Source organism: Halichondria panicea, chromosome 2 (genome assembly GCF_963675165.1).
Source record: "Halichondria panicea chromosome 2, odHalPani1.1, whole genome shotgun sequence".
Lineage (NCBI taxonomy): Eukaryota > Metazoa > Porifera > Demospongiae > Suberitida > Halichondriidae > Halichondria > Halichondria panicea.
Window position 1 is genome coordinate 2147023 of NC_087378.1, and position 12680 is coordinate 2159702.

Sequence of the window (12680 nt, forward strand, 5' to 3'; positions counted from 1 at the left end):
TGCAATCGAGATCTCGCGGCTAAAATTCGATTAAAATTGTATTAATACTAGTGCAGTGATAAAAAAAAAACGATGATGTTCATGCATTATACTAAACAATGTCATCATCATCCATATCGGTCATGTCCCCTTCCTCAGAGTCTTCCCCCTCAGAGACATAGGGCTGGGCCGGTCGAGGGCTCTCCTCTGGGGCCTCAGTGGTGGGCGTTGTCCCGCGCGACGATTTCTCCCACATATTGTGAAGGCTGTGTGGGGATGGAGAGGGCGTATTAATTATAGTACATCATAATACTAGGATAGACGAGTCATACAACATTAATGACTACCAACATGTGTCTATAGCCTGAATACCACTTACATGTACCAGGAGTATATCTTAATGTACCTCTGCATGTACGTATATACAATACAATGTAGTATTGAGGGTGATTTGACTACAATATTTAATACAGAGGTATTCCACTCACTTAGAGTGTAGGTTGACTAGATCATGAATCTCCACCCCCGTTTCCTTGGTGATCCTGTCTGACATGGCTGGGAGGACAGTCTCGGTCACAAACATGGCGTCCTTCTGTATGGACTCTGTCATTGGCACATTCTCGTCTCGTGACAGTGCATCCGTAAATAGTTCCATCATGTTTCGGAAAATGTCACAGAAACATTCGATAAAGACCTCAAAAGCCTTTGGTGTGTACAGTTTGAAGAAGTCGTTTGTGAATGAGAGGATAAGTTTGCAGAAGTCAATGGTTGTTTGGCTAAGGTCCACCAGGGAGCCCTCGTGGATAAGGTTCTTGAAGTCTGTTATTCCAATGCTTTCCATCTGGAGCTGAATAGCTGTGGTAGAGGAGAGAGAATTAGTACTATAGTTACTTGTTGTACCAGTTATTTGTATGGCACAATGAAAAACGAAGCAATTGAAACTAATGGAATATCGACTTGAAAAACTATCAGTTTTGAGTGATCTGCAAATGTTTAAAGTAAACACTAATTAATTGTAGGTCACCCACCAACTAATTGAACTTTGTCTTCACTGAGGTCCAGAGGATTCCAACTCTCTGCAGTGCCTGAGGTGGCACACTGATCCTGGATGTGGTCTCGACTGTCAGCCAGTGTCTGTGTGTGTGTGTGGGGCGGGGGCGGGGGGAGGGATGTGAAACGACAAACAATAATGTTTACAGTACATGCATACGCAAAATACGCAAATAAATTAATAAGCAACTAACATAATGTTGTTTTAGCTATAGTGAACAATAAAACCTTACCTCTAGGATGCATACCCAAGCATACACACACCACAAGAGTAACATACAAAATACCTGAGAGAGTTGTGGGTAGAACAGTGACATCAGAGCAAAGCTCAGGTCCAGGCCAATCTCCTGGAGGCTGTCACAGGCTTTGATGATGGCCGACATACACTCGGCAACAGTAGACAGCGAACACTCTGGCTTGAAGATCTCCGGTGAGGCCCGCTTGTGGAAATCTCGAATTTGACTGTTGCACCACACGATAAACGAAGAGTAGGTCCCATCATTATTGCCAAATGCTCTCTCAAATTCCAATGCTGCGTTGTGTAGACCAGTGAAGAACGTGTGGGCATAGTTAGCCACATAGAGAGTAACTGTTCCTTCTGTCTTGACATCTTTGAGATCTCGTTGAATGATTTGTCGGTAATTTTCGAGGAAGAGGGAGCAAGCTTTGTCGGAGCGACCCAATCTCAGTAGTAGACTGACGGCACGTCGAGCAGCTCTAGGCCCCCCACGAAGGGACCCACTGGGGGAGGTCTCCAGCTCTTTAATGAGAATACCTACTAGTTTGGTGATACGATGATTCAATTTAACTCTCACATCACGATTGGCAAACGAATCAGAGGAATCTTTGAGAAGCCCTTTGGTACGCTCGATCAAGGATACAGCTTTTTCAAACTCTCTTTGAGCGATAAACACGTCCAGACTTCCGGGGACATCTTTGAGCCAGTCTGCGGATTTTGATATCAGGTCTTCTTGTGAGCCTTCCGAGTCAGGTGACTTGAGAGATTGTCGGGTGATTGAACTCATAGATAAATCAAATTGTTGACGATTAGCTTGACGTACAGCTTCCATTCTTCCATCAACGTATTTCTTGTGCTTTTGTTTAGTACTCTCCAGTAGTTGAAGCCATCCTTGTTTGCTCTCTTCATGTTCAGCCTGATACATGTGACTGTCGGGGAACATCAAAATCTTAAATGCAAATCGAATCGTGTCGGAATCTTTGACGTCCACAATTGCCATGTTGTCGAGCTCGTACAGGGATTGGAATTTGTATTGAACTGCACCACGTCGTTGGTGAAGCTTCACCCCAATCATGAGGCTGTCGTTTAGGAGAAAGGCTCGAACCAGGTTAACAGGCTCAAACGTCTCTTGATCAAGCTCTTTCAGATCCCCCGAACGGATAAGATAGCGTCCTGGTACCTCGGTAACAATTGAACCACCCTCCACTTTCTCGAGGAGTGTGGATATACTCAGCTTCTCGTGTTTAGCTCCTTCTCCGGTCGTCTGTACCCCAGTCTTGTCGTCCAACAGAGACAGGGTCATAAGGGATTGGGTGAGTGATTCGTGCTCGTGAAGATAGTGACTCAACTGGTACATTTCAGATTCTAGTGATGAGATCTCTTTGGAGGTGTCTATGAACAGTTCATAGTTCTTGTAGACATTGTGTTTGAGCTTCTGGGCTGTTTGATCGGCCACAGTAGTGATTCTTCGTCGGTGTTGCTTCAATTCTGGGATGCTGTCATAGCTACAAGCCACTTCTTTGACGTAGGAGGTAATGTCGAACTTCTCAGAGGCTAGCTGGGACTCTAGGTCCACGCTACGCTTGAACTCAAAGTCACTCATGGCGCCAGGTACGGGTCCGGGTCGGGTCTGGGGTAGAGCTAGTTAGCTAGCTACAGTATAGTAGACTAGTTGTATGCTATAATAATTACATAATATAAATTTGGTTGACGTTGGGCGCGGCCTGACCTTCAAGAATACAGGCCACGCCCAACTAACTTATAGCTACTTTTTTTTTTTTTTTTAGGTTAAAGCAACTAGCTATCAATGCATGTATATATACATGTAAATAAGAAACATAATTATTGTTATTGAGAGTTGCTGCTAGTTCAGCTTCAGTTCAGTGGCACTCGGCCCTCTTGGCATGCCAGGTCCATTGTGTCGATGGACGCTATTGGATGGTGAATGCTTGATCTTGCACCTCTTAGGCACATTGTAGCTGAGCGTAGTAGAGAATAACTCAGTTTACATCTGATCCAATGGATGATCTTACTGTACGTCTTGTTCTGTTTCTGCGCTGTCATTGAGGCTATTCTTTTGTAGACTACATTTGCAATTGGGCCCATTCCTCCTGATGTTGAGAAGACTAGGGGGGAGAAGGATCCATGCTCCACTTCTCTTATGCGTTCATCGTATGCTCTTTTCTTCTCCAGTTCGTTCTTCTTGTAGCATTGACTGAGGGAGGTATGTTGATGACTCAGCGCGAAAGGGCTGAACACCCTTATGTCAAAAAATGCGCGGTTCCGATCTCTTCCCCAGAAATTATCTGCTGCAATATCTAGGCGAGCTCCTTCCTCTCTGTTTGCCGTTCTAAGTCTGAGTTGTTCTCCTGAGAGAGGTTGGAGTGGTGGTTCAGTTGCAACGTTGTGGCAAACCTCAGTGAGGAAACCCGCTGTGATGTCCCTCAGTTCGTTGTGGCGGATTGAAGGGAATCCTCCACGACTGCATATTAGTGAGTGCTCGACTGTGAATTGGTGACCACAGATGCAGTGTGATGGTAGATTTGAAGGTCACCAACCATAACGTAGACAGAGGGCATCTCGAAATGCACCTTTGTGGAGGGCAAACCCATGTTCATCAATGGGTAGGGTGGCGAGCCAACTTGATGCTCCCTTCTCCGTTGAAACTTGCATTGCCCTCTTCATGTTGTTTGATAGCTTGCTTTCCAGCTCTGCCGCTGCTTGTGAGTCTGATTGTTTGCGTATTTTTACTGCTTTTTTCTTGACATTGAGTTGTTCTGCTTTGGCCTCCTGATGGTATGTGTGAGATTGGACCAGGATTAGAGAGACGAGAGGAGCTGTGATGCTTTGTGACGACTTGTGGTGATAGGAGTTATTTCTAGTGGGGTTGCGTGGCCCGTTATTTTTTTAGGGGGGTTGCAAACAAAAAAAAATTTTTTTTACAAGGAAAATAATGAAAATGGCAAATGAGTTTTAATAAACACAAAAGTCTCTCAGCATGGCCTACGTACTCGGAGGCTAGGCTACAACGTCTACAAGGGGTATGGATCTTGCTGCCTTCCCCTTGGACGAGCGTGCACCGCATATACACTGTAATGCAGATCTTAGCAGGCTGAATGGTGGGTAAGGCACCACACCCATCTTAGGTTTTTTCAAAATGACTATGTACAAACCTTCAAATTGCACTCTCTTTGGTTGATTCATTGCGAAACTGACTTGCAATTTGCAAGCTTGCATTTGACTCGAAACCCGATAATTATACGGTATACATCTAATTTACTCTTGATGGTGGGTGACATATAAATTAAATATACACAACACAATGCATCTGCTATACTGTCACACCCATTGTGTCTATCACTATATTACGTTTATGCTCTGAACAACCCTAACAGTAACCCTAAACCCCTAACAGCACATGACATACTACTGACATGGCTATAAAACAATGCGATATGTGAGACAGAGTGGTACTAGCGGTCATAGTACATACATTATGCTGTACACAATGTGCTTTCAACTTACCACCATAATAATTGCACATGACACATGTTTGTGTATACTGCATGCTTATACTATAAGCTACACAGAATAATGATATATATAACTTGTGGCACTGCATGCGTGGAGGCTGAGCTGGAGCATAAAGGTTCCGAGAGAAGAGGTGCATGTGATTATCAAACTTGAATATGACATGCACACAGCAAACTAGATAATTGAAGGAGCTTCAGAAGTTGTGGACAGTGACTCATAATTAACTATACAGAGCAAAGCAACGATATAACCAATCTGTTATCAATAAACCTATTATTAGTATCACACACATAATATTATGCTTTTCAACACACTGCACTGCATGTATACTAGAACACAAACTATTAATTCAGTTTGATTAGACTTACATGAATACACATTCATGCCATCGCTTCCGAACATGTTGAGGATTCGGCCGGTGCTCTTGTGGGTTCGGAGCTGGTGGGTTTTCTGGTAGTCCCTGCACTGGTTGTTGTGCTAATTTCTGTCCAATGTAATTCTCTAATGTTATCTCTTGTTGTTCTTGCGGCTGTTGCCTGAATTCAAAATAGTCGTCCTCAGTGACCATTCTTCCAATGTTTGGTAGAGAATGGTCAACTTTCTCACTCTCATAGGTTTCAAGCATTTCTTCAAGGCTGTCAAATTCTCTGTCGGTTATTTGGTAGATTTTCCTGTCATCGTGTTTGAAGGTTATCACAAAGTTTCTCATCTCATGCTTTATTTCGTTCCCTCTTAGTACTGGTTGGTATACGGATAGTAGATATTGCTTGTGATTGACACTGTAGCGAGTAAGATAGCTTCGAGTTTGGAATGCTTTCAGCCTAAATTCAGCTTCTTTTCCAGAGATTTCGTAATGGTAACTGTCGTGAGGATCCATAATTTGACTAGTTTCTGGGAGCGGATCTATTGCAGCAGTAAACTGCATGATATAATTTTTATAGTCACATATTCATGGTGCAAACAAGCTAGAGAGGTCTTCTTACCATTTCTGTTCCCAGACCCGAAACATTTTCTGCACCTACATTTTGTTGTTCTGAAGTGAAACTTTCAATTGTTGGTGGTTGGGTTTCTGCACAATTGACACCACTTAATTTCAAAGCAGGAAATATGAATCACAAAAAAATTATACCTTCATTATTCAGTGATAGAGTATAAAACACTCGTCTGGATTGTCTTGAGCCAGTCGTTGAGTACCGTGAAGCTGCTATAGAATAAATAATGGTGCATGTATTGATGTGAAAAACGATTTTGCAACATACCTTGAGCCTCATGTGGGGGTGGGGGTCTAGGAACAAATCCAACAGTATGATAGGGTTTTCTACGCGTGCGCGTATGACAGTCGTCACTATCTATTGCATGTAAAACATTCATTTTAAGCCAGTCACCGATTACAGGATCCTAGGAATTAGATACACTGTATAAAGTTACAGTACCTCACTCACCATCAGAATCAGCCATTGCATGCATGGATAGTCTACACTCACAGGCTCACAGCAAACCAACTACATGTGTAGATATAGGTCTAGGCTTTGGGAATCCCCTGGGAAAAATCCAGGGAGAAGCTGACTAGCCTCGATCCCAGGCCGCACTGGGTGAAGCTACTATGCAAAAATCAAGAGAGCTACCTGGACTACTCTTCCCCCTCCCCCCTCTGAGAAAAGGTCTGGCCCCCAGACTAGGCTAGCTACAAGCTGAAGTCTATAAAATTCATCTGATAGACCTAAACCATCGCTATAATTTATAGCTCATTAATTAAACTTGCAGCGACTCATTATAATTATGATGATGCATTTTTATTATACTAAATTGAATGCATAGCACAATGTCATAGTTAACTGCATTTATATCTTGTACTTACGATACCATGCACTTTCATGATTATTTTGGTAGAGAGTTTTTTGCTTGCACTGATGAATTGGGATTGATCATTTCTAGTGGTAGATGATATATATTAACGATGGCTAACTGTTTTTGCTGTCTCCTCATATATACATTTTTCAGTTACATACCTCCTAAGGCTGGGTCAAGCCTGTTTTGTAGTAGGCATGAAAATCGTATCACCTATTCGATACATCTTGCTCACACCGTTTCTGAAATTACAATGATCTGAAAGTGTTTCATGACATCAACCATGCAATTGGACTTTGCTTGTAAAATGAGAGTAGTAAAACACTGATTCTGTTTACTATAATGAGTAAGGTAACCGTGCATGGATGCAACAAAGCTTCAGTCTCTTTTCAGCTTCTTTTTCACTGATCTCCTCATGGTGCTGACATGTTCATCCATTTTTTTTCAGTTGCAGTATAGGCATGTATACCATTCTGACAATTTTGAAAATAGCCAACACACAAGAAGTATTTATACACCTTAGTTTTGTTGAGAAACTCAACTTCTGGTGATAACGACAGAATTGGCAATATAGTATTGGCACTCGATCTTCCTCGATAATAATTGAGTCTGGTCTGATTTCCAATTCTATTCAAACTCGGGAAAATTGCACATTGCTCCACAAGTTTGGGCCAGAAATTGTACTGCGAAATATCTTCGTTAAACCATCGAAGCTTACATAATTGCATGATTCAAATCTATGCAATTTATTATGGGAACAAACTTATGATAGGCTAGCCTATTATAGTATGCATGCAATCATGGTCCATCAATACAAATCCAGTGCATGTTCTTGATAACCGTGTGATAATTATTATGGTTGGACGTAAAACAGTATTAAACTTCATAGCTACCCCTCTCCATGGTGCTAGTCAACATACCTCTATAAAAGTACTAGTTCCAAGTTGATCCATGCCATGCAGTGCTAGTACGTATTTGTTGAATGTACGCGTGTTCTCTTCTCCCACCATCTTGCTGCTTCAATCATACGTGCTCTGCATGGATGAACCTTTGTCAATTTGCACTTGTCTTTTGGTCCTAACGGGAAAATGATTACATGCAGAATCAGCAATAAAGGTACCCTACCTGACGCCATACCACGCTATAGCAGCCTAAGTGAAACTATAATTATATCTATACTCTAATACATGCGCAAACACCTGCATGTGTGTACTCTTAAGTCTACCTATATACTATACTCTGGTAAGTGATTGGTTTATTTCAACACAAAAAGTAAACATTATATATAATTATACTCATCAGGAGAGTTGTATGATAATTATAATTATAGCCACATTAACACAACAACAAGATGATACTGAACATCGGAAGTAACAGTTTGCATATAATTATGGCTAGTGTAAGTGCATCATAAATTATAGTGAGAAAGAAGCAACTGAGAATTATAAGCTGCCAGTGATAGGGTTCACGGTCCTGAATGTTGGTGAAGTTCTTGGAGACAGATACTTCCTCTGATGCATATCCGCAGGCGGGGGTGTTAGAGGGGAGGGAGTGATAACAGACTGCACTGAACCTGACACTGGGTCCCATTCCATGTTCACAACTTTCAATGTGTGCTCATTCGAAGATGAGGAGTTTCCGCGGCATTGTGAACCAAAATCTGATAAAGAGAGAGTCAAACTTGATCTTCTCGACTGCTGTTCCTCTATAGCTGATACCTCAATGAGAGGTGTGTCATTTTCTAAAGAATCAGCGTCTTCTTCATCCCATACGATTCTGCTTCTGGGACTCTTTGTACTGCCCTCAGGCTCTTGGCTGCTTAGCGACTTGATCAGTTCCTCAATAAAACTATCGTCTATGATCTGCGAAGGTGCAGTTGATTGTTCCTCATCACTGTAACTAGTCACCATTTTCCCCTCGGGTATTGCTCCTAGGCTCAGTCTTTGCTGATGTGTGATGCTTTGTACAGAGCTTCTTCTTAGTGAAACAGAGCGAGAACGATTTAAGGTTTTTGAGCTAGATTCACCAAGTGACTGCAATAGTTGAATAAATTCATTTTGAGTTTTGTGTTTGATCATGTTTGGTAGTGCCAGGGTTTCTAGGTTGTTAGCGAGTCCAACATTATGAAACAACAGGTCTTCATCTTCATCCACACAGTCATCCTCTGCTGAGGCTTGTGAGTAGATTTGAAGTGTTTATTGGGTGTGGTATTTGCCTCTTTGGCAGAGGTGTTTTGTATTTTTGTAGCCTTTTCGTTTGGTGTTGATTTCGATTTCTTTTGCACAATGATTACTTCAGAACGTACTGTAGCTCTGGAGCTTCTACCAGATTTTAATCCATGTTTTGATTTGCTATCACCAGTGCTAGAACATCTGAGATGTTTTGGTGGATAGTTGCTGCAAGGATATAGCTTTCTCGGCTTGCCCACAGAGTCGACATTGTGAGGTTCTTGACGAGGATTGACTTTGATCTGAGAGTTCACCTTCGAGGATACCTTTCGTGAGACTGCACTCTGCAATTTGCTAGTAGTTGCAGTACATGTAGCACACAGGTAACCATTCTGACTGGCTCTGCTCCTAACTTGCTTCCTCTCCTCGCAAGCAGAGGGTGTAGACAATCGAGTGGCCTGTTTCTGTTCTAACCACTCCTCAAAAGCACAATCAGCAGCTTCCATTCTCAGCCTAGAGTGTAGGGCCAGATATTCTTTGTCTTGTTTTTTCCGAAATTGTTCTTTTTTCAACATTACATCCAAGTCAGTATCCTTTTTATTTGCCCAGTGAAGTGCTTTTAGGAGTCTTGCACACTCGTGTTTTCCGTGAAGACAGGCAAAGTTATACGCTGTGCTCCCACTGTCATCCTGAATAATTAGATACAGTATAAGTTACTAATTGAATGGCTATTTTGAAGTGCTTACAGTTTTGCTGATGTCTACTCCAAGATTAAGTAGAAACTTCAAGCTCTTTATATGACCAAATCTTGCCGCTATGTGTAGTGGCACTTGTCCAACTTTGTTTTCCCTGAACAAAACCGCATAGAATAATTATATCGAACAATTTGTGGTGTATACACCACCGTATAAGCTATATATATAGCTTGTACAGGCCCTACCTATCCAAGTCTCCACCATTGTCTAACAAGAGGCGTACAAACTTGATGGTCATTTTTCCAAGGTTGCTCGCTAGCACAGTGTGCAGAGCTGTGTCTCCGGTAGATGTGACCTGATCATTCACCCCATTGATGTTGTTCTCCAGCAGATACTTCACACAGTCAAACATGCCATGTTTAGCTGCCAGATGGAGGCATTTCAAGCCCTACATGGCATAATTACATAGTGCAAGCCATTAACTAAAAAAATGCTATGTAACATCATAGATAATATAATTCTGTGCTCTATTATCTATGGTAACATCTAGCTATAATTAATCTATTTTGCTGCTCAAGGATTTTTTTGTACCTCTTTTGTCATGCTGTTTGAACTGATGCCTCTTTCCAATCCCCTCTTTAGCCAGCCAATGTCCCCTATGGTACAGGCTAGTAGCACATCATTCATTGCAGCCATTTCTCACACCATTGCTAAGTTTGCTCTGCTAGCTAGCGGGTAAAAGGGGTGGGTCTGGTAACGCGTTTAGCCACAGTTGTATTTTCGACGCCCACGTGAATCATACAATACACAACAAACATCTAGTCAGCGGAAAACAGTTTCCAACTTGAAGCTTTATGTCAACTGCAGCACCCATGCAGGGTCATCTTGTAGTTACTGGGGGGACAGGGTAAAGCAGAGTAGCCTATAGCCTATAGATCATAGCATTGTGTTTGCGATTAAAATGTGTAAATAAAATGACATGTGTGACTAGAGTAGCCATAGACTATGCTATATGACACACGTACACACATCCACACACAATCTTACCCATTTGCATCGACCTCTCCTCAAAGGTAAGAATTACTGATCCTCCACATTCATCAGCATGTTGTACTGTTGAACAAAATAATTGCATGAAACATGTTCTCGTGTTACACAGGTTTATTTGTGACGGAGAGATTTGGCGTTTGACTAGAAGTGCGTGCTTGAGATCAGATCATCTGGTCAGACTGGGGAACATAATTATAAATCATTAGTTACTTGGAAGCACCATAAACCTACCGAACACACTGGGTTCCTTGACTGTACAGCAACAGGCGAGTTTTGGAGCTGGATATATAAATGTCATGTTTTTGTTTGATGTCTCTTTTCCTGTTAAGTAGAGTTTGAGGCCAAAGCAGAACAACTCAATGCCAAGCAAACTGCGCATTCTAGTAATACGGTATTAACTCTCATTGCAGGTAGTCTCCAAAAGAACTACTATGGCCGACATGCTCTCTCTCTCAGAGCTCATTGTACACTACGTATACATCACAGTCAGGTAATTATGTTCGGAGGTAATGTGCTCATATAATTATTATAGGTGTACTTCAACGCAGCGCAGCGTTGGTTGGACTCCGCCCAACTAAGGTGTACTCTGCATGTGTAGTGTTTGGAACAATAAACTAGAGCACTGAAGTGCTAACCCTCGGCTGTTGACATAAATAACTAGAGCACTAAAGTGCAAACCCCCCCCCCTGACTGGTGACATGATTATAAAGAAACCAGGAGAGTGATATATATGACTGAGCTGTCTAGCACAGCAACTCAGGAGCAATAAAATTAAACCAGACTGGAGGCATGCACAGTGGACTAGGTGATTGACCATGATTGTTGTTTAAAAACAATCGATGCCCAGTCTGGCTGCATCAGCAGAGCCTTGCGGCTCTCTTCTCACTCTTGCAGCTACCAATAGCTAGCGTTCTAGTGCAGAGTTAACTACTAAGTAGAGTAGCAACACTCGGTGAACAAGTTTTGCTACGCACTCTTCTGAAAAGGCTGCAATGGCATTCCTAGTAAGCAAAACTAGGCATAACTCAAGACTAAGCATTATCCTTGCAAATCCACGATTTAAAATCCAAGAAAACATGGATTGACAAGAAGCATAAAATACTTGCACTTGATTGATCCTTGAGCAGCTGCATGTAGCAGTCGACACGCACGCACGCGTGCACACACACACACACACACACACACACACACACACTACCGTATATCTCGCTTGCGCATGCGCACCGAGGCTCAATTCATGATTTACAGCATTAAGGCATTATGTATGTGCACTGACTTAGTAATGCTGAAGGCAAGCCTGTAGAGACAGGTTACCATAATTATAAACTAAAACATAATTATAATACATAATTCAACTGGGCACTTGTTGCAGGGACATTTGAAGTGAAACGAGCAGGGAATATCAGAGTCAAAATTTAGCCTAAATTGCAACCACAGGAATTCCTTGACTTTTTGACTTGAGTAAGTAAGTATCTATCGAAGGTAGGCCATTCCAAAGTCTAGGCAGACGATTGTAGTAAAAGTGTCAGAGCAAGTTTGTGCAACAAAAGTTATGATAAATTGTCGACAACCTGGTAGCTTTAGTGATAAATTGTCTGACGACCCATGTAGCAACTGTAGCATTCTGGATATATCGAATCTGCTTGAAAGATTTTTGTACGAGTTTATACATTCGCCAGTGGAAGAATGTTTTGGTAGATGAGTCGTCTTATAAGTCATAGGAGATGTGGTTTGGGGAAAGATAAACTTTAACTGTGGCTCTCTTTTGTATTTTTTCTAAGGACTTTGAGCAGCATTGGTCGCCAGAGTTGAGATCTCACTAAGGAAAGGTAGAGTTGTTTCTTAGTTTTGATCAAGTTGGTAGAAGAAAAAGTTCTTTTCAGAAGGCCTAACACCTTGTAGGCTTTAGCGAGTTGTAGTGGGCCTCCTATTTCAGATCTGATTGCACCAAAAGTCCAAGATCTTTGTTTATCAGAGTGTACTTTATGCGTGATCCAGCCAGTGTGTATGTGGAAGGTTGAGCAGGTTGTCTAAGGAGCAGAAGTTCATTTGTATACTTTTGGATTCGTTAAAATAGGAATAGGTCAATTTTTTTGCTGATTTGGCTCATTCGCAAAA

The 12680-nt window shown here is 41.9% G+C and overlaps 3 protein-coding genes across 4 annotated transcripts; all 3 read right to left on the reverse strand.

The window, feature by feature from the left end:
* Positions 1 to 13: 13 nt before the first annotated feature.
* LOC135330898 (exocyst complex component 8-like) lies at positions 14 to 2978 on the reverse strand. Its single transcript, XM_064525854.1, has 4 exons — positions 1317 to 2978; positions 1008 to 1113; positions 468 to 834; positions 14 to 245 (listed from the first exon to the last, which is right to left on the reverse strand). Exons 1-4 carry the CDS (start codon positions 2868 to 2870, stop codon positions 92 to 94), a joined length of 2181 nt encoding a protein of 726 aa, XP_064381924.1. The 5' UTR covers positions 2871 to 2978; the 3' UTR covers positions 14 to 91.
* Positions 2979 to 4993: 2015 nt separating this feature from the next.
* Positions 4994 to 6385, reverse strand: LOC135330949 (uncharacterized). 2 transcript variants are annotated; one of them, XM_064525945.1, is made up of 5 exons: positions 6244 to 6385; positions 6061 to 6150; positions 5931 to 6002; positions 5785 to 5870; positions 4994 to 5720 (listed from the first exon to the last, which is right to left on the reverse strand). In XM_064525945.1, the coding sequence occupies exons 1-5, from the start codon at positions 6266 to 6268 to the stop codon at positions 5166 to 5168; spliced, it is 828 nt and encodes a 275-aa protein (XP_064382015.1). In that variant the 5' UTR covers positions 6269 to 6385; the 3' UTR covers positions 4994 to 5165. The 2 variants fall into 2 exon arrangements, with proteins under 2 accessions (XP_064382015.1, XP_064382014.1); XM_064525944.1 differs by having other exon boundaries at positions 5931 to 6005.
* Positions 6386 to 7932: 1547 nt separating this feature from the next.
* Positions 7933 to 10722, reverse strand: LOC135330926 (ankyrin repeat domain-containing protein 53-like). Its single transcript, XM_064525907.1, has 5 exons — positions 10560 to 10722; positions 10104 to 10441; positions 9758 to 9960; positions 9564 to 9666; positions 7933 to 9506 (listed from the first exon to the last, which is right to left on the reverse strand). Exons 2-5 carry the CDS (start codon positions 10206 to 10208, stop codon positions 8748 to 8750), a joined length of 1170 nt encoding a protein of 389 aa, XP_064381977.1. The 5' UTR covers positions 10209 to 10441; positions 10560 to 10722; the 3' UTR covers positions 7933 to 8747.
* Between the last annotated feature and the right edge of the window lie 1958 nt (positions 10723 to 12680).